Genomic DNA, 27,500 nt, shown 5'->3' with positions numbered 1-27,500 from the left:
CAAAAGGCCCTCACTTTCATACCGTAGCCTATCTGAGGCAGCATTCTAAAACGCTGGGGAATATGCTCCCATAACCTCAAGCAGAGTGTCTCCAATATACAAGTATACGGCACCACCATCTAGAAGGGACAGCACATGCCCCAGGGACCTCTTCTCCACTTGCCACCTGAGTTTGGGTGCAAGGCCCCACGTGCTCTACCAAATGCAAATGACCAAAAGAACTGGCCTTCTTTCTTTCGGTCACTTTACAACACTCACCTCCATTCCTCCCACCCAGAGTGCACAGCATTCATTCTTTTTGTATTCTCTCCCCCCCACCCCTCAATTTTGCCTAAGACATCTCCAACTGGCCAGAAAACACATTAGTGCAAAATTCAGGAATTAAGGCAATGCCCAGAAAGTAAAAGCCTAAACTTCCTTCCCAATGCAAGTAACCCAGGCTTGTTCTCAGGGCTGTAAGATGGGTTTTTGGGATGCCACCTCCCCACCCCAGCTGGGATATGGCCGTGCCTAAATCAAAAGAGGACTACTGGAGGGGATTGATAGCATGCATTTAACAAGACCCGGCATGTTTAGAGGGGGCAACAGCTAGGTAAGCTCTGGCAGAATCCTATTATTATATATATATAGCCAGACTGGCAGGACTTTAAACTAAGTTTTCATTGCCCCCACGATTGTGCTGATGTCAGTTTTACCACACTGCACCCAAGATGAGCAAGGCAAAAAAATATTATTCCCCATAGGGTGGATGAATATAACACAGATCTACAACCCAAGCCAAGAGACAAAACAGGAGCCACTTCCAGAACTCAAGTTAATTCATGCTTTCTCCTGAGGTAGTCTCTACTGCTGATAGAACATCTCCATTTTGAAGGTGTGATCTGCAGCTCTACTCCACCCAAAATGCAGCAATCACATATGCAGGGCAGACGTTAAAAACTAAGGCAGTATCTCAATATGCAACAGAAGAAATAACCTGTGCTAGAAGGCTATCTCCTGATGCTTTGCAAAATGTTTGGTCTTGGGGGTTTGATCTGCCCTTTGGGCAAAAGGTGTCCTCTTTTCCAGTTATCGACACAAGCAGTGATATTTTCTGGTTCTCCCAATTAAAAACGAACTTTGACCACAGATGTCACTGGCTTTTCTTTGCTACTTCCAGTGTAATTGGCATGAAATGAAAGCCTTTAACTTTCATCCCCAAGCCCTTACAGTGCCCTAAAAGGAGTGGAAAGGCCATAAGAAGAGTATCTCCAACTCGCAAACATACTGTTCATCTACACTGCCTGTCCGGCTGACATCTGAAGAGGATTTTAAAGTCTCATCACCTTCTGGAAATGCTGGTCTCATGAAAAAGAAAAAAAATTGAGGTTATACATGCAGTGCTTAAAAAGGTCTCTCTTCTGATCAGTTCAGGGGAGAAAACCCAAATTCTCAAGGTTTTGAGAATGCAAAGCAGGCACAAGCTGGCATCATCAACCCTCCTGTGCCATTCTTCACAGAAAACAAAGCTGGACTTTTAGAAAGAGCCAAGTGCGGCTGAAATTGCATACGAATTTTTGCTTAGAGAAGTTTACTGCCACCCGCCATACACACAAGGCTCAGCTTTATTATATTCAAGTTGACAAACTAATAAGATTGGAGTTAAAAGTAAGGCTATTTTTCTTTCTGTCTTTTAAAAAAATCCTTCTGTTTTTGCACCGCAAATGAATTTGAAAAGATGCTAATTGCACACAGATGCACACACGCACTCACACATGCACGCACATGTACACACAAACTTGAAATCTGGCACACAGAAAATGAAGAGTAGTTTATACCTGACTGGTGATGAGGTCTGTCCTATCTTATTCAAAAGAAATATTTATGTGCATAATATATATATAGGTGCAGCATTTACACATAAGATACCGAAAGACACCAATAACTTGCTACAGATGCCTTAAAGAGTCCTTAAAGACTCATTTCCCGCCCACCCTGGGTTACTTTCTTCCTACTGTAATACCAAGGACTCATCTTTGACCCAATATTCATGATTCACAAGTGATAACCACTCCAAGATTCACAGGAATCCCTACTGCCCATTAATGTCTTCCTGGCTTATGTTCGGAAAAAGGTTTCTTTTACACATCCCCAACGGCACCTTCTCTTCTTCCACCTACATGGACAGTTTTAAAGAAATTAAATTGAGCTGACGCAAAGGGTGATTCTAAAATGCTGCATGGTCAATACTGAGCAACCCAGAAAAACTCAGCTAAGAGAACTTTAAATAACTGAACAATCCCAGATTTTCACAACTGTGATTCCAATGCAGAATCCCCCCCACCCGCTTTTTATTTTGCTAGGGGGGAAAAACCTCAAGACAAAGGTAGGTTGTACTTATAGTTTGAATGGATTGTACAATGAATCCACAGTTTTAACCAACTGAAGGAAGATTTACAGATTCCCAACTCCGCTCCCTTCCCTGACTGGCCCTTCAACACCTGGAGTGGGGAATATCTAATCAGGGTTGCATTGCACAAAATGATTATACGGAAATATTTAAACTATGGGAGTAGAGATGGGAAAGATCTAAATACACTTCCCTATTTCCATCTTTGGGGGGGGGCGGGTGGAGACTGAAAAGGAGGGAGTGTCTTCTTGGTTATTTCCATTAACAGTTGAACAGAACCCCCCCACACGCACACACACGCCAAGGTCTGCAGCTATTCCAGAACAGTTTAAGCTAACTGGGAGTTAAAATTCTGACCCCTTCCACATCAATTTGTATGCCAAGGAATCCCTTGCCACGGTGGCCATAGAATCCCTGCACATTGCAAGGGATTCTGGGGTTATGCCCTTGGATCTGTTCTCAGTTCATACTCTGTGTCAGCCAGTCCTGTTGGGCCTACCTGTTGTCCTATACAAACTGAAAGTTAGCCCTAAAATGCTTCTCCGTTGTGCAGGAGAAGCTTGGTTGTAGCAAGCAAGTTGTCTTTCAGGCATTTTGTCCACTGTGACAGACCTTCACATGAAGCAGCCCTGATAAAGATTCCCTCAGACTCCATGGAACAGTTTGAAAACCAGTATCCTAAACAAAGAGACTATAATTGATTGCATGCAGGTATTCTGGATGCTAACTGAGATAAAACTTTCTGGGACATATGTAACCAGTCCACTCTTTATTTATCTCTTACCTTAGAGTTGTGTGTGCACTGGGGGTGGGGAATGAGGGACGTCTATATTCCATGATTTCACTCTCCTTTGGGGGGCAAAGGGAATTTAAAAATTATAGCAATAAGAGTAAGAATAAAACTAATGAAAGGTCTCCTAATCTCCAACAACTTGGGAACAAAAAAAAAAGGCAAAAGAGAACAGCATCATTTTATCAGGATTAGTTGTTTCAAATTCATTGAAGTGCCCATTTAGGAATATAAGATCAATTTATAGCTTCCCAGTACTTGCCCTCTATAAGGACATTTACATTCAAAGTTTGTCAATAGTCATATGGCTCAGCTGGGCTCCCGGTGGGTGGCCCATTATCTAACAATGGCAGTGCAAATACACTTGTAGAACTGAAATGTATTTGTGCTGTTATTTTTTTTAAAACACAACTTCCCTTTGTTCATTAATTCTCTAGAGACATGAAGTTAATTAAAAAAATTATCTGCCCTCCCACCCCATGCAAAACAAAACAAGGGAAAAAGCAACAACAACAACAACAACAGACTCTTTCTGATCCCCATTTCCCCCTTGCTGGCCTTTCTCCTATGGGTTGCTATAAGAGGGGAAACTAGACCCTCACGCTTTTAAAACAAAAGTGCTTATTTTACTTGTAAAGCAAGTGCTTTGGAGAAAGGTGGTTGGAGAGAAACTTCCTTATTTGGCTGGGTTAAGGAGGGAAGCCCAATGATTGCTTTTGAGACAAATGAAGAAAATGGAAAGGCCCGGAGCAGTGTCTTTTGAGGTTCAGCAAAAGATGCATGGTTAAGACCAAGGCCATTCCTAAGGAGGGAGGCAACGGGAACAAGATAAGCAAGAACCTGTTACACTTCTGAACAGGGAAACAACATTCCACTTCCCCCCCCCCAAACCCTGCGTAAAATACTGCACATCTTGAAGCCAAATGTGCCTGCACAATACTGGGCGGGAAGGGGGGGAGAGAAGAGACAGGAAGAAAAAAGGAAGTTTGCCTCCAGCCCTCTTTTACAAATGCACTAGGGAAACCGACTCTCATCTTAGCACATTAATGCAAGTTATTACCACCAGCCACTTCGATTATTACTTAAAATTGTCAAGCTGTGCTGTCAAAATGTACATGTTACAGTATTAAAGGAGAACAAGACTGGCAACTACAACAGAACTGGCCACATTTCACCACCCCCACCCCCAATTCCTACCTTCCCTTTCTTATAGGGGGAAAAAACCCACCAAATTTAAAATATTCTTAATTCACGTATGCGCTGCTGGAATTTTTCCCCACTCCATTTTCTTCTTCATTATTTTTACAAAGGAAATAAATGGGGGCAAAATTGAACATAAAAAATATTAATGCATGATGCTACAGAACTAAGAACGCTGAAGCCCTTAAAGAGATCACATTGATTGTCATATATTGAATTTTTATGTTGATGTGTGAGGAAAAGAACACATTATCAGCACGTGTGTGTTGTTGTTTTTTAAAGATCAAGTGTCAGATTATTTTTTTCCTCAGTTAATAAAGAAAAAAAATGCCTAAGAACCCGCTACAATCCTAATAAGAAAATGCAAGCACAATCCATGTATCGCTAGGGCTGGGAGATCCCCTCATTTTGAAATGATCCTGGAAACCCTACTCTCATTTCAGCTCCTCTTCCCATCCCACACTGCCATTTCAAAATATAGCTGAACACTGAGATCGACGTACCTGATGTCCAACGAACTGTGCTACTAATGCAAGGAGTCTGATCTCCTCAGCTTCACACCTCTGTAACACTCTACAACCAACTTCACTACAGATAACTGCTCTAAACAGGGACAGCAACACCCCTAGTTCAACACATACGAGCACAAACCTTTTCGTTCCGGGGTAAGGCATACCTATGCTATGGTTTCTCAAGAGGTACACATTTCCTTGGGTGAATTAAAAAAATGGTATCCATTGCATGGTACAGGTGTGAGTGTAGAGCCAACAGTAGCACCCAAGGGATGAGACAGAGGACTTCAATCAGTCTTTCCAAATTGTAGCGTAACAATTAGCACAGGGTCTCTCCTACTGGCCCATTCTCTTGTAAATATCTCAATCCCAGAGACCCTTCAGAAAAGTTTCTGGTCCATAAAGGAGGATTAATTTTAGCCCTTTAAAAAAAAGAAAAGTGTGGCTTCAGACTTACTTCCTTACAATCTCCCTTTTCCCTTCGCCTTTATGTGGCAGGGCAGGAGGAACACGTTTAGAAGGCTAAAATAAAATTAGACAATTTAAAAGAAGTTACAAGTTGCTAGTACCTAAAAACAAACAATGTAAACAAGGTTTTATGAGTTATTTTCAGGTCTCCCTCTTTACAAAGTACTGAAAAGGACCTTCCTGTATCAAAAAAGGGATGGAGAGGAAAGGTGGGAATCTTTCATTCAAGTTTTGTTCAATTCTATTCCAACGTGAGGTATTTGGTGTAGAAAGGTTAACACTTTCTTTCAAGGTAGAGAACTTGAAGCAACTGAGGGCGGAGAAAACTAACCCGACCATAGTGCAGCTAAAAAAAAAAATTAATGGCCAATTTGCAACAGGCAGTCGCTGTGCCTTTTGGCAAGTGCATTAAAATCTTGATATGCTCAAAAGCAGCAGCTGCAAATTGAAAAGATCTCTCAAGATTCCTTGGGCATCAAAGAAAGAAAAAAGCTAAGCTAGTAGCGCCCTAGTCTTTGTGGAAGGCTTAGTTGAAGGAAATGGCTGGGTTCATTAGAAGACTAGAACTCGCTACCTTAAGGCCCCCAATTTTTGCAACCTATCCATATGCAGCAAACCAACAAAATGTTCAGGTAGTGTTTGAAGAGCTGACTCAGGATGATGTGCAGTGGTCTGTGGGGAAGACAAAGTCCATTTGGTGGGGATTAAACAAAAACAGAAAAGAAAATGAAAACTGAGAATCTCTTTTAACAATGCACTGTTCACCAAAGGACAAAATTGCAGCTTCAGTATTTGGCTCTAGGAGTTTGGCTTTGGTACATTAAAAACAGTGCCAAAAAGAAGGGAAGGGTTTTCTCATTTCAGACCCAGTTTCTGCCTTTGTTGCATCTAGACTAACTCCTCTTTTTAAGTCCTCTCCAGCAACCATACCCCAAAAGCTGGCTGGTTTATCATTTCCTGCTTTAGAAAGCCAGGCAGGGCCCAGGTAAGTGATGCTGTGGAAATGGCTTCGGTGCGTAAAATGGAAGGGGGGGGGGAATAATCGGCTTTCAGTTTTAAGTTTTTGGTTAAAGAAATTGTCATTTATTTTAAAACTAAAATGCACCATGAAGCAGAATGGTTCAAGCATACACTTGGCTCATATTTTGTCTGTAACAGTCTAGCTGATTCTATAAGAGGAGGTGGTTGGGGAATATAAAAACTAGTTGGTTCACAGGGTTACTAGCCCTAACAGCCCACTGGCCCCAACGTGCAATGCTCTGGGAGCAATTTCACAGGCTTTACCAGCTCCAGGAGCCAGCACAGCACTGCAGGACTGAGAAAGAGGTGGAAAAGATTGTTGGATCAAAACTGTTTGCCCTGGCAGCCCTCAGTCGATTGCTACATCCCACTCTTTGGCTTTGAACATGCTTGTGATATGGTAATTTTTTTGTTAGTTTCTACACGATACAATTTACAGTACAAAAAGAAAAACAGTGCATACACTCAAATACGTAAAACCTGCATTTTTATAAATATAATTTTTAAAACAAGACACCCACACACACACTCTAAACCCACAAACATACCAACTACACGCACACACGTGCACACGCCCTAATGAAAGTTGCTGGATGGCATTCGGGGGGGGATTATAAATACAACTGCAGGACTGTAAGGTTCTGAAGTGCATTGTTTTCCTTGAAAAGATGAAACTTGCAGAAAGCTCTTTTTTTGCTATTTTTAAAAAGTTAAATGCTTGTTTCTTTATAAATAATTTCTTTTCTTTAAAGCAACACTGACTTGTCTAATGGGGAAACACTGCACAACACAGAGAAAAGCGGGGTGGGGGAGAGTGATGAAGGAAATTCTCTTTCAGGATCAACATTTTATTACCCTTCCCACCCGCCCCCCAACAAAAATCAATCTCCAAAAAGAGAAAATCCCTAAAGTGCCTGATATGGTAGGGATAATTCTGGCAGCGCATACGCAGGTTTTATCAAAGAGGACCGCGTCAGCTGAGCAACAGCACCCATTTTGCATACAAGGGATTACGAGCTGCCTAAGTTATCATAGTGTCCCAGGTACAGTAGTTCTCAATTCAAGTGTTTTTACTGGAATCAAAAAGGGCAAGCACAACAAACAAACAACCTAAACAAACACAAAAGTCATCATAAAGGAAGGAGCAGTTATAGTGGCACTTTGCCAGGAGCTGCTGCCCTTCTTGGCGGTCCCTCATTTGTCAAACACCTAATGCCAAATAAAACCAAGAGGTATTTCAGACTTCTGCTCCCTGTCTAGAACTGCATGGCCCGCAAGAAGAATGCTATCAGTCAGAGAACATGGAGAAAGTTATCACAAAGGGGAAGGGAGCCAGGCACATGGAAAGGCTAGGACAGTCCATTTTGGGAGGCTCCAAATTTCAAAGTCAGATCCGTCTAATTGTACGATGTGCCCATTACTCAGCAAGCCCCTGCACAAAATTAATTTGGTTTGCTATTCATTCAGTTCTCAGAAGCATCGAGCCAGAGGAGCTGGAATTTATACAGTTGGCCATTGAAAGCATCTTATAACACCATTTACTCAGAAGTGCCAGGCAACACCTTTTTGACAAGATCTCTGGGCTAATTTTAAGAGGAATAAAACAGAACTGTTTTAAGGAATTCCAAACTGACAACTATGAATTTGTTTGAGAGCCACGTTGCTTTTTGTTAATTTTACTGACAAGAGATGCTAATGATCAAAGCAAAAGTCTACAAAGGAAGCAGAAGCCGAGATCCTCTCCCTCTCTTTTTGGTTCCTCGGCCATTTTGGAAGGCCCATTCCAGTCTTGTTCTCCTTTAAAGTGTCCTATATTTATAGAATTCCTAAATAAATAGAAGATATTAGATCACCCATCATGGTTTTTAAGCTACTCCGAGTAACAACCATCTAAGCCAATTGCATTGTGCCTATCCTTGGTATAGGGGCAGCTGTTCCCATTGGGCAGGGCACTGCAGGCTGCCGTTTTGGCAGCTATGCCGCAGTTCTTGAGGAGGTTGAAGCTGAAAGGGCTGATGGCGTCTTTAGGTGGAAAAGGCTTCATGGTGGAAAGGATAAGTGCCAGGCAGTCGGCAACGTCCTTGTTGGGGGCGCAAGCCAAGGCTGGGGTATGGCCTGCAAAACAGAAACACAAACTCAATCCCAAAAAAGCTGACGTTGAGAAAAAAACCCAGCATGTTTTACAACAAGAATTGGACCACCTGTTTAGCACACTACATCAGTTGTATGTCATGAACTGGAGGACGCTTTAGGATTGACAGTTTTTTTTAAAATCCTGCTTTCTTTTCCCCCAATAGCTATAAAATCAGGGTGCAATTGCACTAGCGTTGTAAACATGATCACAGTTCTGGTGATCTGCTGGGCGCAGAGTACGTGCAAGTGCACTGCACGAGTCTTCCTACTACCCAAACCCTGCACAGCAACTACCTGTCCTCCTTACAGGAAGGGCAGTATCAGAGCAATGATCTGGAGTGTATGTGTTTATATAAAAGGAGTGGCAAGACTCACCCCCAGTATCCTGACCCACTCCTCAACCGATCAGCACTGTGAAAGTTCTGCCTCCTAGGAGCACTTGGTGACGCCTCTGAATCAGGTTTTTCCATTTCCTTGAATGGCAACCAGCCCTGATGTTGTAAAACTAGGCAGCTGATAAAATACTAGCCAAGTGGTAACTCTTTCGGCCACTGCTAATTTGTATATAGCAAGCACTTATGTGGAAAATCTTGTGTCAGCCTTTGAGAAATCTTACACACATGGATAGAAATCACTCGAGAGGAAAACACAATTAATCTGTGCTTTCTACGTTAGTCCTTGTAATCCATGTTTCCTATACCTGTCTCCCCTTCTCAAAACTAAAAGGAGCTTGAGCGGTGGGGATTTAGATTGGGAAAAGGGCCTAGGGAGGAACAACCCTTGGAGAGCACTACTTCCCGATCCCCAAAGCACAGTTTCTAATTAGTGATACAAAACAAATACCAAGAGACCATCATAAAGGATGTTCCTTGTCACTATGATTTTGATCCTGAGCTACACTAAAGGTAAAGGTGTCCCCGCACTTGTAGTGCGAGTCATTTCCAACTCTTAGGGTGACGTCTTGTGACGTTTACTAGGCAGGCCATATATATGGGGTGGGATTGCCAGTTCCTTCCCCGGCCTTTCTTTACCCCCCAGCATATGCCGGGTACTCATTTTACCGACCACGGATGGATGGAAGGCTGAGTAGACCTTGACCCCTTTTACCGGAGATTCGACTTCCTCCTTCCGTTAGAATTGTATTCTGGCCGTGAGCAGAGCTTCGGCTGCGTTACCGCCGCTTACCACTCTGCCCTCTGTACACATAAAATGCTGTTCCTAGCTGGCAATGCCAAAAAGGGAGTCTTCCAATAGTTTTTTACTCCGAATAGTTTTACCCTGAACTTTCTGAGAAAGCCAGTTAAGACTCCCATACAGATATAAGCAGATATACAGGAGCCATAGACTGGATTGATGTACAATTTTAGGATAGGCACTTCAGGTTTTTAGGGCAAGGCAACCTTTCTTATGCTTTTACAATTATGTTTAGCAGGTGCCCTGAATGGAGATTTCTGTACCAGGGCCATGCCCAGTCATCAATTGACTGGATGTGGAAAACAAGCACCTTCAAAAGAGATGGTGCTCTCCATCTCTACTAGCCTTCATGGTGTAGAAAACAGCTGGATTTCACTGGAAAATATTTGGGGAAGGAAGTCATGCTCCCACATCAACCTGCCCATGGGCTAGTCATCAGCAGATGCCCTCCTCTGGATTCTCCCTCACTCCAAGGTGAGGTGAGTGATGCCTGAGGAGAAACCTTTTCTGGTGGAGGGGCCCCCTTATGGAACTCCCTCCCCAAGAGTGGCTTATATGGGGCCTGCTCTTATCTTTTTGGTCCCAAGCTTTTAAAGTTCCATGCCTTAATTTATTAATGATGGCTTGATTATGAATGGTTTGTTTTGCTGCACCATATTGATTTTATTACACTGACTTCATTATAGTTTTGTCTTTTTTTTTAAAAGGAACTGTGAAGCACTGTGGGAGCAATCTGGCTGAAGGGTGGTATAGAAATTTAACAAAATAGATTTCCAGTGCATATGTGGCCAACCCTCTCACATAACTCTCTCCTTCCAAACTCTGCATATATGTTTTCATGACCCTTCTGTATACACAACTTCTGCTGAAGAAATGTTAGACACACTTCCTGATTGTTGAGTATCCTCAGCATTTGAAGTTTACCTTTCTGGCCCCACCACCTACTTGCAACAGATCATGGGTGTAAAGGGATCCTTTGGGCCTCAAAAAACAAGCTAAATGAGGTAACTCAGTACACTTTTGCCAGTTCGTGCTGCTCGTCATCCTGCTGTGATAGTCATTTATACAGCACCATCAATGTAATCCTATAAAACTCTATAGATGCTCAAATTCCAAAGGAATATCAGCAATTAAAGTTTTTTTAAAAAAAAGTTGAAAAGCCATGCTTTCCTGGTTCAGCTGCACTGTGATGCATCACACAAATACCACCAACCCACCAGCCAAAAGTTTAAGAGCATGACATTTGAACTGAATGGAACGGGAACAGGAAGATGACCTCCCATCACGTCAAATCAAAATACATAACATGTGCAAACACCCCCTCCCCACTGTTCAGCTAGACTCAACTGGTTTCACAAACATGTATACTGCACTGTATCTGACTCTGCCCATCTGGAAGTTTCCAGATGTGAAAATACGCACCTTCTTCATCCACAGCAAGCACAGTGGCACCTCTGCTTAGCAAAGCCTGAACAACAGATGCCAGTCCGTTTCGAGCTGCAATATGGAGTGGCCTATGTACAGCAGGAACAGAAAAGTGAATGCATTACTGGATGAACCTTGGGAGAGGAAGGAGGACACATGTCTCTTGTAACTGAGGGCATTCACAAAGTTTATCTGACTCATACTCCAGGAAAGGAATCTACCGGGAGGAGAAATTTCACACAACTATTTATTCTGTGGATCAAAGATACCACGAGTCTATCCTCCAATACATTTCGTAAAAGTTGGGAAGCTTTTCAGATTGCTTTTTACAATGTGTTTATTTCATTAGTTTTTGAAAGCATATGACATTAAGATCCCCCTCTCCCTCCCTTGAAAACGTTAGAAGAAGCACTGCTCTGGATTGCACTTCTGTGGAATAGTTTGCTCTGAGAATTTGTAAACTGTGTCTTTTTCACAGTGGTGGTGCTGCAGCAATGGAAACTCCTCTCCGAAGAAGTCCATCAGGTTACAAGCAATCCTTGTTTAAGACTCCAAGTGAAAAAACTTCCCATCAAGCCTTTTAGGTTTTTGATACTGGCCACCATGATGACAGATACTACCATTACTTCTGTTTATGCTTCTATCTGTATAATTATTGTGTTATTTTTATTAAAAACAATTATAGGTATCTCTGATTTTGGTATTACTATTACTTTGTTTGAGTTCCTACAGATTGGCAGTATAGATCTTTTTCAAACTAAGTGTAACAAGCACAAGACTTCCTAGGGCCAGTGAGCAGAGACCATTCAGAGGATACAGCTGCTCTACACACGTGTATCTGCTGTACATCGGTTTTAATAGTCATGGTCTTCCCCAAAAAATCCTGGGTTTCGCGTGAAGGTGCTGAAAATTCTCTGTCAAAAGTTCTCTTAAGTTCCCCCCACCTGAGAAGGAATTGCCTGTGACGTTTTAGGTCTGTAGACTAGCCTAGGCACACCTTTCATACAAGAAAGCACATACATGGAGCATCTCCAAGGAAAATGTTGATGAGGCGAAGATCACACCACCCATCTTCCTGTGTCTGAAAATCTTTAAGACCAGAAGGATCCATTTCTTTAATTTGTATCTTGGCCTTCCTCAAAAAAGGAGCCCAGGGCGGCAAATACACAAACAAAACAATCAACGTATCTAAAAACAATTCCAATACAGATGCAGACTGGGAAGGATCTCGACTTAAAAGACCTGTCGGAAGAGGAAGGTCTTCAGTTGGCACCGAAAAGACAACAGAGATGGTGCCTGAAAATGGACATGCTTTTCCTTTTCAATTAATTGATTGATTGATATCCCACCCTTCCTCCCAGCAGAAGTCCAGAACGGCAAACAAAAGCATTAAAAACACTTTAAAACATCATAAAAACAGATTTTAAAATACGTTAAAACAAAACAACTTTAAACACATTTTTTAAAAAGCTTTCAAGACATCTTAAAAAAAAAAGGTTAAAAACATATTTTTTAAAAAAAGGTTTAAAAACATATTAAAAAGCAATTCCAACACAGCTGCAGACTGGGATAGGTCTCAACTTAAAAGACTTGGAAGAGGAAGGTCTTCAATAGGCACTGAAAGATAACAGGGATGGTGCCTGCCTAATATTTAAGGGGAGGGAATTCCACAGGGTAGGTGTCGCCACACTAAAGGGCTGCTTCCTATGTTGTGCAGAACGGACCTCCTGATAAGATGGCACATAAGGGTATATAAGGGATAAGACGGTCTTTCAGGTATCCTGGTCCCAAGCAGTATAGGGTTTTGTACACCAAGACTAGAACCTTGAACTTGGCCTGGCAGCAAATGGGCAGCCAGTGCAATTCTTTCAGCGGAGGGGTGACATGTTGGTGATACCCTGCCCCGCCTCGCTGCCACCAGCTGCAGCTTCCGGACTAACCTCAAGGGCAGCCCAACATAGTGTGCATTACAGTAATCCAGCCTAGAGGTCACCAGCGCATGGACAACAGTGGTCAGGCTATCCCGGTCCAGAAATGGCCGCAGCTGTCTTACCAGCCAAAGCTGATAAAAGGCAATCCCAGCCACTGGACTACAGGTCACCTGGGCCTCTAGTGACAAAGATGGATCCAGGAGCACCCCCAGGCTACGGACCTGCTCTTTCAGAGGGAGTACAACCCCATCCAAAGCAGGCAACTGACCAATTATCTGAGCTCGGGAACCACCAACCCACAGTGCCTTCATCTTGCAAGGATTCAAACTCAGTTTACTGGCCCTCATCCAGCCCACCACCGAGTCCAGGCAGCGACCCAGGGCTTACACAGCCTCTCCCGATTCAGATGTTACAGAGAAACAGAGCTGGGTATCATCAGCGGACTGCTGACACCTCGCCCCAAATCTCCTGATGACCGCCCCCAAGGGCTTCATATAGATGTTAAACAGCATGGGGGACGAGATGGTACCCTGCAGCACCCCACAGCACAACTGCCAGAGGGGCAAAAGACAGTCACCCAGTGCTATTCTCTTAAAACGACCCTGGAGATAGGATTGGAACCACTGTAGAACAGTGCCTCCGATACCCATTTCACCAAGTCGGCCCAGAAGGATACTGTGGTCAATGGTATCAAAAGTCACTGAGAGATCAAGTAAGAATAACGGGCGCATTCCCCCAGTCCTTCTCCCGATAAAGGTCAGGGAGACCAAGGCCGATTCAGTCCCATAACCAGGCCTGAACCCAGACTGGAATGGGTCAAGATAATCTGTTTCATCCAAGAGTACTTGCAATTGCTGTGCCACAACCCTCTCAATCACCTTCCCTAAAAAGGGGGTATTTGCGACTGGTCGGTAATTGTCGCAGACCAATGGGTCTGGGTGGGCTTTTTCAGGAGTGGTCGGATCATTGCCTCTTTCAGGGCACCACTCCCTCCCGCAATGATGCATTCACCACACCCTGGATCCACTCGGTCAACCCCCCTCAGCAAGTGTTAATAACCCAAGAAAGGCAAGGGTCAAGACGACAGGTTGCTGGCCGCATCATCGCAAGCACCTTGTCCACATCATCAGGCCGTGTCAACTGAAACTGATCTCAAGAAGTTGCAGCAGACGTTGCACTGGACACCTCATTGGGGACTACAGTAGATGTGGATGGGGCATCAAAACTGCTACGGAGGCGAGCAACTTTACCCTCAAAGTGCCTTGCAAACAATTCACAGTGGGCCTCCAAAGGGTCTAAAACTCCATTTCCTGGAGTTGATGTCAACAGACCCCTGACAATACGGAGAAGCTCCACTAGGTGGCTACTTGAGGATGTGATGGAGGCAGAGAAGTGGGCCTTCTTCGCCACCCTCACACAGTAGGCACGGTTATGATGTTTTACTCGTGCCCGATCACCCTCACAGCAAGTCTTTTGCCACTTGCACTCTAGCCGTCATCCAGCCTGTTTCACTGCCCTTAACTCACTGGTGTACCAAGGTGCAAACCAGGCTCCACAATGCCAGAGAGGGTGCTCAGGGGCAACTGTGTCACGAGCCCGACACGCCTCGCTGTTCCACAGCATGACAAGGGCTTCAACAGGGTCACCTGCTCTATCTACTGGGAACTCCCCCAGGGCATTCAGGAATCCAGTGGATGCCATTAGTCTCTGGGGGCAGACCATCTTAATCTGTCCACTACCCCTGCAGGGATCAGAGCCATAAGTTAAACTTCACTAGTGGTCTGACCATGAGAATGGGGTGACATCCACACACACCCATCTCCAGACCACCCCTTCCTCCATCTGGAGCAAAAACCAAGTCGAGGGTGCACCCTGCCCTATGCATCGGGCCTGTGACAACATGAGACAGCCCCATGGTCATCATGGAGTCCATGAAGTCCCGAGCTGGAACACTAGAGGCAGCCTCACTGTGGACGTTGAAATCACCCAGGACTATCTGGGTATTTCTAGGAAATTCCTGTGTCTAGGAAGAATGTACAGTCCCCTCCCAAAACCAAATGAAGGAGACACCTTTTTATTTTTAGGGCCACCTAACATAATGCTTATCCACGTCTCATTGCTAGAAATGTTCAGTGCCACTTGGAAAGAAAGAAGGGAGCTTTACACCAGCTGTACAAATACTCACATCTGCAGAGCACTGTTAGTTGCATTGATAAGGCCAAGGTCTTGGGTTTCCCCCAGAATCAACAAGGCACACTTTTCATGACCCTGGAGAGAAAAGGTAATTTATTTAAAGGAATTATTTATTTTGAAGGCAGGTGCCTTTCTTAAACTTCACTCCATGCACAAATTCCACAAAAGTATGGCTTGCCATCTTGTACAAATTGATCATATTTTGTAGTTGGCATACAGCGTAGATTCTGACAGCCTTAGTATTCAGTTTTAAAAAACACAAGTTTCTAGTTCTTAAGGTAGCTGCTTACATATTTTCCAAAACTGTCTACCTAAGGCAGGGGTGGGGGGAATCTTTTTGGTCCCATGGCCAGATCCATTTCAGGATTAGCCTTGTGGGCCAAATTTGACAGGTGGGCATGGGCACCCGCCTCTCAATCATGAGGTATCATAACACCACATGATTGACAGGTGGGTGGCCCACCCACCTCTCAAAATCCCTTGTGTTGCTGCTATGTGAGAAAGCAGCTCTTCTTTCTGGTGCTTTGCACAGCAGCCGCAGGTGCTTGGCTGCTTACTCTTCCTTCTTCTCGGCTTAGGAGATGGGAACATTGGTCATTTACCGTGAAGGGTCTTTTTCTGGCAGACAAAGCCCACCTTGGGTTATCAGCCTCCTCTAGGCCAGACAGGAAATCTCTATTGTTAATTTGAACTCTCCTCCTCCTTTCCCTCTCAGCCCTAAGACTCTGTGGACCTGTGAAGTAAAATCTGAGAAAAAAACATTACCGGGCCTTTCCTGAAAAAACAGAACAGTGTAACATGTAACCTAAAAGGAAGAACCTATGTGTCGACAGAGTGAGCGGATGAATGCTGGGTGAGGCATGGCTATGTGGGCTTCCTTTACCAGAAAAGGACCCTTCACGGTAAGTGACTAATGTTCCATTTTCCTGGCAGACTCACCCACATAGCCCACACTGGTACCTACCAGAGCCTAAGTCAGTTTGGGGAGGGAACGTGCAGCTCCACTCACTACGAAGGTAATATTGACTGAAGGACACGCCATCCAAAGGCCACTTCAGCAGAAGCATAAGTGTTCACTTTATAGTGTCCAGTGAACATAGATGGTACTGCCCAGATTTCTGCAATGCTGGTGTTAGTGGCTAAAGCTGCAGAATCTGCTGCTGCCCTGGTGAAATGAACTGTCAACCGTAATGTGACCAGGAGCCCTAAGCAGGTGGGATTCATAAGCTAATGAAATACTAATGGCTCTAATCCATTTGGCAATGGTTGCCGACTGGGCCTTTTCCCCTGTGGTGGAGGCATGCAAGAAAACAAACAGACTAGTGGTCAACTTAAATGTCTTGGTGTGTTTAATCTAAATTTTAAGTGATCACCTCATGCCCAATTTGTGCCATAACTTTTCAGATGAAAGTTATAGCTAGGGCAAAAGATAGGATCAGTTCCTTAGACCTATGAAAGGTACAAGTGACTTTAGGGATACAAGAAGGGTCTGTCCCGAATACTGCTTTGTCCGTATGAAAAACACAGAGATCGCCCTGGATGGACAAAGCACTGAGTTCTACCACTCTCCTGGCAGAAGTAATAGACACCAAAAATGCTACTTTGAAAGACAGTAATCACAGTGACACAGAGGCCAGTGGTTCAAAGGGAGCTTTAGTAAGGGTGTTGAGCACCTTGTTAAGGTTCCATGAAGGAAACCTGTGAATCACGGGGAGAGAAAGTAGAGTTGCCCCTCGTTAAAAATATTTAACATGAAGGTGGCCTGAGAGCGCCACTCATCCAGGCCTGGAACAAACTGATGACAGAGCCATTACTTGACACTTCAAGGTATTGGGCTTAAGCCCTTGGTCTAAGCTGTCTTAAAATGTAAAGTGACTGACATCTCCAGCTTCTTAAAGTCCATGTTTGTTAGTTTGTTTCCTTTTGCACCAACTGAGAAAAGCTTTCCACGTCACCTCATAAATCATGTTAGTGGAAGCCCATCTGGATGCCGGCATAGTGACTACAACTGCTGGTGCTAGTCTCGCCTAGCAGAGAATCTGCTGCTCAATCTCCACACGGCTTGGTTGAGCCATCCGGGATCTGGATGCTTGATGTGATGCTGCGTGAGAAGATCTGTGGAGAGACGGAGCGGTAGTGGTGGAGATAATGCTAGGTGTAGGATTTCAGTCAACCACAGCCGCCTGGGCCATTGAGGGGCCCAGAATGAACTCTGACTGTTCTAGCCTGACCTCTTGAAGTACCTTCACAAGGACAGGAGTCAGAGGAAAGGCAAAGAGCAGGCCCTGAGGCCACAGAGTGTTAAGCACATTTGTCCCTTCTATTCCTGAAGTCTGGTACCTTGAGTAAAAGCAAGGGGTCTTGCGATTGAGATGAGATGCAGAGATTGAGGACTGGATACCCCAGATGGACCTGAATCAGTTTGAAGACTCTGTTGCCGAGAGTCCATTCTCATGCTGAGGAAGTCTGTTGTCACATTCACCTCACCTCTGATGTGTTGTGCTGTCAGAGAGGCTACATTGCATTCTGCTCATTCAGCCCTGCTGGCTGGAAAGAGTGAGGTCTGGATCCTCCTTGTTTGTTCAAATGACATTTGGTTGAAATGTTGTCGGTTAAGACTAATACATATGTGAAGGAGTATGTGCCTGAAGTGTTTGAGGGGAAGGGCCACTGCCCTGAGTGCCAACCAATTTATGCTGTGCCCTCTCTCCCCCATGCCCCAGGTCCCCTGGGCCGTAAGATGCAGGCAGTGGGCACGCCACCCATGAAGGCTGTCGTCTGTCGCGACCAGAATTCGCTGGGGAAAAATGAATGGAACTCCTTTCAGGAGGTGTCTGAGAGGCAATGACCACTGGAGAGATTGTCTGAGAGCTGCAGCCAGCCAGATCGACTTGTGCCTTTTGGCTGCAATTGCATCCTGGTGGGGAAGCAGGAGCCACTGTAGCTATCTGGAATGAGCTCTGGCCCATGGAATTAGGTCCACACATACTATCAGGAAGCCAAGCAGACGTTCTAGGCTCATCAGGTCTGCAGATCTGTGTACTGACAGTCCAGACTGAGGCCTGGTTCTTGGGTATTCTGTCTGGTGCAAAGGTGATAATCCCTGTGGAGGTGTCTATCAAGGGTCCTAGGTGAACCAGATGGCTCTTATCGGCATTGATGAAAAATCTGTGACTCCTCAGACAGAGCAGCGTTTGCTGAATATTGCTTTGTGTCTGAAGCAGTGACAGGGACCTGATCAAGAGGTAATATCGTGTATTTTCTGTTGCCTGAGTTGTAGCACCAATGCTATCATGAGCCTGGTGAAAATTTGAGGTGCTGAAGCAAGCCCAAGGGCATGGCCTTGTACTGAAAATGTCTCTGCGCATAAACACAGCAGAGAAAATTGTGATGGTCTGGAAAAATTGGGACATGTAAATAAGCCTCCTTGAGGTCTATGGAAACAATGAAGTCACATAACTGCCACGCCTCCATGATGGACTTTAACGTTTCCATCCAGAACTTCCTGTATAGAACATACTGACTGAGTGATCAAAGGTTTAAAAGTGATGGTGTGGGATGGAGGAGAGTTCCAGTTTGAGCCCCTAGGACACTGTCTGTGTTACCGATGCATATGAGGTCATCTACTGCCAGACCTGGGTAAAGTCCTGCAGCCTGCCCCTGACCTTCTGGGTCCTGGCACCAGAGTTTGTTCCCCTGCTGGAGTTGACTGGGTCCAGGCTTGGGGTTGGTGAAGGCTGGATGTCTGGAGAAATGTCATCTGGTCCATGCTGGCCTCTGTCCATGAAAATCTCTGTAACTAAAGCCTCCTCTTTGTGGACAAAAGGAATAAAAAATTTCTTGTTTAGTACATTTATCATCTTTTTGGGGGGATGGCTAAGCCATTGCCTTCCTTTGTCTTTTGTCTCTACTAAAATTTTATTCAAATTTTCTTCCCCAAACAGGTGAAGTCCCATGAAGGGAGCTGTGGACAGTTTATTCCAAGAAGTACTGTCAACACTCCAATAAATTAGCCAAAGGGCCCTCTTAGCAACCACATTGGTGGCCAAATTGCTCGCTGTAAAAATCAGTGCAACCAGGGAGGCATCTACCATAAATTCCTGGGCCCTCATCAACAGTAAGGTGAACAATTTGTCAGCATCCGTGTGTGGATCAGCCATTCTTTGAGATAGAGGCCACCAAGAAGATAGGGGCAACACACCAGTAAATCAAGTTGGCAGACTCATAGTTGCGTTTTGAGGACCAACTCCACCTTCTTTTCCCCTGATTTTTTTAGGACTGCATCTGTAGATTTAGAACCAAATCCCAGTAGTGAGATAAATAAGTGGATGAACCACTGATGGAAGACAAATAAATTCTTCCATTCCAGGTTCCAATCTATAATGAATATTGGCATAGGCTGCAGACTTTTTTGCTGGTTAGGGGGGCGTCCCATTCTGCTATGGTCAGGCTTTTGAATGATTCAGGTAGTGGAATGGTCTTGGATGAGATGTCCAAGGAGGGAGAACCGCTGCCCCTTTAAGGAGTGGTCCCTCTGAAGGCTGCTCAGAACACTTTGAGACCAAATCATAGAAATGGCCTTCTTAAAAAAAAAGGGGGGGGGGAATCTTGCACTTCGGAAAGGCATGGCTCAGGAGTGGGTTTGGATCCCCTCCTGGGCAGACACGGAACTCCTCCACTGCCCCTCTTCCCTCTCAAGCACCACACTGGGAGTGGTTTCAGAGAGCATAGAAAAATCTGCAGGATTAGCCACTGGGTCTATAAGATCCATTTGTGGAATGTTTACTGCCTCATCTCCTACTGGGGAAATGGGCAGGGCAAGTTTATTACCTGAGGCACCACTCTGCCAGATATCCTAGGCAGAGGATAGTCCCTAGGAGACAATTCTGAGGAGTTGTCAGGCGACTTGCTTTTAGCTTTGTTGGCCTTTTTATGTGCCTTTTTTTAGCTTACTTCTTGTGGTGGGGGGGGCAAGAAGAGGAGGAACTTGAAGAAGGCAGGCGTCTTCTATGCTTTTTAGACCTTATGTCTTTGTGAACTATCCCCTTTACCAAGCGCTTCACAAAGTCTGGAGACAAAGGAGGCCTGAGGTTTGCATTCTAGGATGCTGCCTCCATAACCACCTGAGTGGAGGGAAGAGGCTTAAACAACTCCAACAGAGCAAAGAAACGTGCTTCTCCCTAGGGCTCATAATGCCTCTGACTTACGTGGTCCACTGACTGCCTCTGGTGGTCATCCAGGAGGAGACCCTGAGAGGGAAAGGAGGCGGAGCATTCAAATTAACAATATTGATTTCCTGCCTGGGCCAGAGGAGGCTGATAACCCAATGTGGGCTATATGGGTGAGTCAGCCAGGAAAAGAAGGAAAGAAAATTGCCATCATTGTCGTGGGTGTCAAGAATAGCTAACTTTGGTCAAGCTAAAATGGTTCAACCAGAGAGAATTCTGGGAGCCTTAGGGGTGCCTGGTACATCCTAGATCCACGGCTCAGTGCCAGACAAGCAATTTGCAAAAGTCAAGAAGATGCATCTGAACCTTATTTGCTATCTCTTATTTGCTTCCTGAGGTCAAAAGTCAGGAAAAGGGGATATTGCACATCAGGACCCCTGGGTGGGACTGTCTAGCCCCCCTAATCTTCAAAGGAGGTGATCACAAAAGGGGCACCCAGGATGGCTAATTGGCCCCGCTCCCTGTTGACCTCTAAGCTCCATAAAAATGAAGGATGATCCTTCAGTTGGTTGTTCCCTATTACCATCTACCCGTGACTCGTCTACGAATTCCAGTGAAAGCCATTGGGAACCAGGCTACTGTACCTGAGTAGGAAATCTTAGGCTAGAAAGCTTTTGTTATGTTCTTATGTCTGTATTGAATCTCTCATCTTTGTTATTCCAATGTATCTCGTGTAGCCCAGCTGGGGCGATTAACTTTAAGGAAACAAATGCTGCTCTCTTTTTATATATACTTTTCATTTCTTTTAAACAAACTACCCTTTTATAACTGGTGTGTATTGCTTGAGAGCTAATGATTCTAAATCCAGTCTTTGATCGCTGGATGCTACTGATTACTGTTGATTAGTGTGGGTTAATGCCCTAATGTAGAGGCTATAAATTAAATCTGCTCTAAGAATTCAGTTAGCTCTCTGAGGTCCCCTTTCTCAGAGAAAGGAGCTAAGAAAGAGGGGTGGTGGCAGTTTCTACTGGGAATCTAATCCTGAAGGAGGGAGAGTTTGTCTGGGAAGCAGAGACCCAAAGGAGTTGGGACTGTTCTCGGAAGCAAAGAACCCCCTTGGGGTGCTGAAGTCAAGGGACCCCAGGGGGGCAATCTTTGACAGTGGGAATGGAAAAAAGGAACCCAGCACTTTCTGCTGTTGTGGAAAGTACCAGAAAAGAACCTGCTGGCTTCCTTCTTTGCCTTACTTCACAGCCTGAAGGGACAGAAGGAAAGGCTTTTCCCAGTTTCCTCCCTTGCCCCATTAAGTTCCCAACATCGGAGACTTGAAGGAGAAAGGGAGGAGACTTGCAAAGCCTTTGCCAGTATTGTCCCCTTTCCTTTCATCCCTAATGTTGGGTAATTAATGGGGGAAGGGGAGAGACTTGGAAAAGCCTTTAAGACAGCCTCCGCTCGCCCATTTGAGCATGAACTGTAAAAGCCTCTTTGCTCGCATGTGCAAGATGCTTCAAAGGGTGCTTTAGCAGGGCTTTAATCCCTGCTCAGATGGTAAGCGGAGATTAAATAATGCTGCTTTGGCTGTGCAATCTTGTTTCCTTCTGGGAGCAGGATCATGCAGCCAATGCCAGATTAAACCCTGTCCTCCTGCCCATTAGCTGATGTTGTTAGGGAGAAAGGGTCTCACAGGACAAATTGGACCCCTTGGAAGGCCATGATTGCCCCAGAGGCTGTAGGCTCCCCACCTCTGACTTAAGGACTCAGTGGCCACGGGGCAGGCTTCTGGACCCACTTCATGAACTCCAGTTATCATTTACCTATATAACATTACCTATATACTTACCTATATAACACTGATTGCTCCACTATTCTGCTTGCCCACAAAAATCTAGATTCTGCACAAAATCACTTTTTGGGGAAAAGTGAACTAATCAAACTGAACAGCTATATTACTGATTTCTATAATTTGGAGGGCACAATTTGGATTAGTTTTAAATGCCAAATATGGGCAGTCCTACTTATGGACTCAGTTTCTCAACCCAAATGGTACAGGCTGTCTTCCAACCTTAAAACTAACAACAGTGGGGAACCTCTAGCCCAGCCTTTCCCAAACAGTGTGCCTCCAGATGTTGTTGGACCACAACTCCCATCAGCCTTAGCCAGCATTGCCAATGGTCAGGAAAGATGGGAGTTGTGGTCCAACATCTGGAGGCACACTGGTTGGGAAAGGCTGCTCTAGCCTATGGGCTTAATTAGGCCTGTCAAACTTCCCCAATTGGCCTGCAACGCAGTGTGACCCAAACCATTCCACCTGTCTATCACTTGGTGTCAAGTGTGAGACAGCTATGTCTATGAAGCCAAATAGGAAAGGAAGAATTGGAAGTGCACTCTAAATGCACTCTTGATTCTTCCTTTCCAGCCCCTGGTAGAGTTAGGCACTTTTTAAATTTGGCGCCTTTTTTGTTGTCCTGCAGCAACAGAGAAAGGCACCAAATTCAAAACCTAACTAGAAAGTAACAATCTGGAATGCCTGTAGAATATGCTCCCTGCAAGTGTATTTCTGATTATTCCTTTGAAACTGAATCAACTGACGTCAGGTGATTGACAGGTTGGCGTGGAAGATGGGGGGAGTTCTGCATCCTTCCCATTGGCCAGATACCTGTGATCTATATAAAAGATAATCAATGAAAGTGCCTCTTGCAAGTCCATCTTGGGTACTGTACCTTACTGCAGGCCAGGTGAAGAGCTGTGTTCTTGTTGACATCCAGCACATTTAGATCCGCTTTTGCTCTGTACAGCAGAAACTCTGAAAATGGGTGGGGATGCAAAGTGAGAGGTGGTGCAAACCACTATATACTTTAGTATTTATTAAAATATTATTTCCCATCTTTTGCACCAAAGGCACCTCAAGAAAGTTTACAACTTTAATACAAAATACCCCAGTTAGAAACGGCAAACTCAGATAATCAAATAAGCAGCAGAGGTAAACTAAGCAAAGGAAATAGAAGCTTAGTCCAACAATTAAGGGACAGATATCTCCTCCATACTCAGGAGGTGAGGAGGGGCTCCAAATGTCCTTGTCTGAAACAATACAGTCTCACCTTTCATCAGAAAGCCTGCAGTGAATGGGCAGAAATGTCAGCACCAAGGTAGAAACAGGCCCCATCCTAAGTAACCCTTCATCGTATCTGAGCGACAGAGGAACCCAGAGCAGGGGAACCTAAGAGTTTACAACCAGAAGTGGGAGGAACCCGAGGCCCTCCAGATGTTCCTGGACTCCACCTCCCATCATTCCTGCCCATTGACCATGCTGGTTAAGGCTGATTCGAGTTTTGAGTTCAACAACATCTAGAGGGCCACAGGTTCCCCCCCATCTCTAGGCTAGGCCTTTTCCTTATGCTTTTATAAAGGGTCTCTTTTCCCCAGGATAAAGAAAGTCATTGTGGTTGCCTTGCGATGTAAACTGCTGAGGAGTTGGAGAAGGGCTACAACTTGGGGGTAGAGCATCTATCTTGCATGTGGAAGATACCCAGTTCAATCCCTGCCTGAAAGCTTGGAGAGCTGCTACCAGTCAGTATATATAATACCGAGCTAGATGGACCAATGGTCTGGCTCAGTATAATGCAGCTTCCCATGATCCTATGAAAGCAGTATATAAATCTTATTAAATATTTAGAGACATTTCCATTCTTATTTTTTTTAAAAGGAAAAGGTGCTCTCAAAAAACATGCCCCCATGACATTAATTGCCCCATTTCATTACATGTCACTGTCTTTACACATTATGAAGTAAGAGGCTGGGTGCACTACTGACCACAAGCAAATCACAGAAAAGAACAGAAGCTGATGGTGGGGGGAGGAGGAGGAAAAGGACACAAACTTAATGGGTTCTCTACCCACCAACTGCTGCGGTCTGGCCATTCTCAGCAGCCATCATAAGAGGGGTCCTTCCTAATTGGTCAGTCACGTCTACCTCAGCCTGGTGGCGCAAAAGCAGTTGTAAACCATGGATGTTGTCTGCAAAGGCAGCAGCGTGAAGGGGGGTCCTGGAATGAAAAAAAGCAGATACTTTTAACAAACAAAAAGCAGATACCCTAACATGCTTCCAAAATCATCTCTATTTTTGCATGTATAATGTTGAGTTAAGCCCTGTCCAGAACATTGTTTCTTTACCCAATAAAGAGTGCAGCTCTTATTTGTTAGAGATCCTGCAATCTTTCCTCAGGGTTGTTTTTCTATAACAGATTTCCCAGCACTTATACAGCACCATTTCCCCTTCAACTACCAAACCCATTATGGTTTTGAGTGCTGTGTGAAATGTAGCTGCACAAATCTCATGGGCTGGACAGTATAGGCCACATTATTAAGTGACCAACAACATGTTTTCCACCATGTGCTGTTTTGTGAACATTTCTAAGTTATTAGTAAGTATCATTTCACTCTTTAGAAGCAGAGCACTCTCATAATGCCTAGACTCCCACCCAGACATTACAGGTGTGGCAGCCACCAAAATACAACAGCCCTGCACCTTTTCCTCTCTTCTCAGTAACATGCTGTAAGCACCTGATGCAACACCATTACACTCCCTCATTCCATTTAATTGGCTGTTAAGAGGACAAGAAAATGGATAAGTGCAATGACATCACCTTAATGGGAAAGGAGGAAATGCAAGGTTACTGTTTTTTATGAAACGTGTCTCCTATAATGTATATTTCCACCCTAAGAAACTAGTAGCAAAGTAGGGAAATGAACCCATATCCTTGCGCACACCAGATTAGCACTTTACTAACTGGTTTTCAATTCAGCACCATCTGATGCTACAAATGTGTAGTATTCCTAACCTCCACCCTACTAACAATTCCTCCTGCATCTATACCAATTCTTGTAGTGAAGTTTCCCATCCAAACAATGGCCTAAGCAGTGATGACTGATTGGTTCCACCTAGAATGTCTACCAATGGCAATCAACAAGGCTGCACACTCACTGACCTTCCTTTGGCATCTCTGCTATTAACAATCTTGGCACCCAATGCTTCCACAAGCATTTCCGAAGTGCCATCCTGGTTGTTAATTCTGCAGAAGGAAAAAAAATGTGAGAAGCAAATGAGTTAGCGTAGCTTGGCTTTATCTTTTGCAAAGTGTCAAAAGGGAGGAGAGCTCAGAATGCAACACATCACATACATATTTGCACAGGGAGAGCTATAGCTCAATGTCAGAGCACATGTTTTGCATGCAGAACATTTTAGATTCAATCCCTGGCATCTCTACTTAAAATGGGCTGCAGGCAGCAAGGCTGGAAAGAATTCTGCTTGGGCTCCTACAGCAGGTATGAGGAACCTGCCGCCCTCCAGCTGTTGTAGGATGCTCATCAGCCCCACTCACCATGGCCAATGGTCAGGATGATGGGAGCTGTAGTCCAACATCACCTGGAGGGCCACAGGCTCCCCACCCCCACCCCAGAGAGCCACTGACAGTCAGAACTTACTGGGACAGACCAACAATCTAACTCACTATAAGGCAATTTTATAAAGGCAGCCTTGGAAATTCACAGAGCTGAAAGACAGGATGGACAATGAAAAGCAAACAAACTGCTCTGAGATTATAACCTTTGCTCATCTTTTATTTTCTGATACTGCTTTTAACTTGAAATGTACAAGAAAAATGGTTATTGCCTATTTTTCTTGTTTCAAAAAATAAAAACATGTTAAAACGCAAACAGAGCATTTTTAGTGACTTGTCCTAGCTATGGAACTCCCTCTACCTAGAAGCTTACTCAGTTCAAACCTCAACATTTTTCAAAACCACTTCAGGACCTATAGGTTGGGCTGGCTTTCAGGGGTCAAAGTTAAACCAAATGTGATGGTGACTATTAGTATTTTAATGTGATGAGATCATACTCCTGAGCTTTTAGGCTAAAATGGGTTACAAAGTTAAATCAATCAATCAATCTAGGGAGACAACAATACTACCCAGAACTTGAGCAATGGCCCATTCTAGTTGTTCACCACTGTCAAAACTAGGGATACAACTTTGGTATCCTGACCTCAAGTCTTTTCTCAGGCAGAACAAATGAAGTAAGAGCTAAGAAACAGGTCAGTAAAGCACCCTGCTTATTCAATCTTGCTATCTGCTCCTTGTATAGCTTGCCCATCCTGGGAGAAAACCTAAAATTGCTGAAATTGACTCATCATTTTGCTTTGGGGAAGAGAAGAATTTCACAGTTCAGATGTGCCCTCTAGAGGTTTCTATATAGATTTGTTGTTATGTGCCTTCAAGTCAATTTCAATTTATGGCGACCCTATGAATCAGCGACCATTTTCTGTATCTTTATCTATACTCAAGATTTCTTTTAACAACTAGGATATAAAGCTTAGGATGTGAATATGCTCCAAAAGTTAAACAGGTTTGAAACTGGTTTGCCTGCGATGGCTCCTAGATAGGAAATCCTAGAAACTGTATTTACAGGACAGGGTTAAGGATCTCTAGAAAAAAATAATTAGCACTTCATGCAAGGAATATTTATAATTTTAAAATGTGCCATAGCAATGATGCATTTTTTGAGAAAGAGTTTCTGTAGAAAAGTTGCAGCCTAGCTTTACATCTTTACTTTGATTGTCCACTCATAATTTTATTCATTTATATGTGTACAAACACACAGTATTCCCCTCCCCCCCGGCAGGACAATTGAGACTTACACTGCACAGTGCAATGGAGTAAAAGGGTTTCCTTCTAGGTATGCAAATGGATTGTGTTCAAGTAACAATTCAAGACAATCTTCATGCCCTGGCAAAGGGAGAAAAGAAGTAGGAGACATTATCAAATCACCTTCTAAATTCATGAAATTATTATTCACTAATAGGCAAAAAAAACCATGCGATTTAAGAGCGTACCTACAGCCCACAGATATTTCTATCAAACTTTAAAAAGCAGGGAAATTGGGCAGCTACAGTGAATGCACCAGGGGAACAGAAGACCTGACCTCCTCTCTGAGACATTGGACTGCCCTACAAATTTGTAAAAATGCAAACACAATTTGGGTTGGTCTTTCACAATCCACTTCCTGTGTAGCTTGGAGGAATTTG

At 44.2% G+C, this 27,500-nt stretch overlaps 1 protein-coding gene across 1 annotated transcript in view; it reads right to left on the bottom strand.

Moving 5' to 3' along the window:
• Positions 1-3,359: 3,359 nt before the first annotated feature.
• ANKRD52 (ankyrin repeat domain 52) overlaps positions 3,360-27,500 on the bottom strand; it is a 74,734-nt gene continuing 50,593 nt past the window's right edge. Inside the window, exons 22-28 of the mRNA XM_061615172.1 lie at positions 27,114-27,201; positions 25,408-25,491; positions 24,320-24,465; positions 23,144-23,226; positions 15,248-15,330; positions 11,129-11,220; positions 3,360-8,494 (exon numbers count right to left, since the gene is read on the bottom strand). Coding sequence (XP_061471156.1) covers positions 8,250-8,494; positions 11,129-11,220; positions 15,248-15,330; positions 23,144-23,226; positions 24,320-24,465; positions 25,408-25,491; positions 27,114-27,201 — 821 coding nt within the window. The 3' untranslated portion in view covers positions 3,360-8,249. The remainder of the gene's footprint in view (positions 8,495-11,128; positions 11,221-15,247; positions 15,331-23,143; positions 23,227-24,319; positions 24,466-25,407; positions 25,492-27,113; positions 27,202-27,500) is intronic.

The sequence above is a fragment of the Rhineura floridana genome, chromosome 3 (genome assembly GCF_030035675.1).
Source record: "Rhineura floridana isolate rRhiFlo1 chromosome 3, rRhiFlo1.hap2, whole genome shotgun sequence".
NCBI classification, from domain to species: Eukaryota; Metazoa; Chordata; class Lepidosauria; order Squamata; family Rhineuridae; genus Rhineura; species Rhineura floridana.
This window is presented reverse-complemented; position numbering and strand designations above follow the sequence as displayed.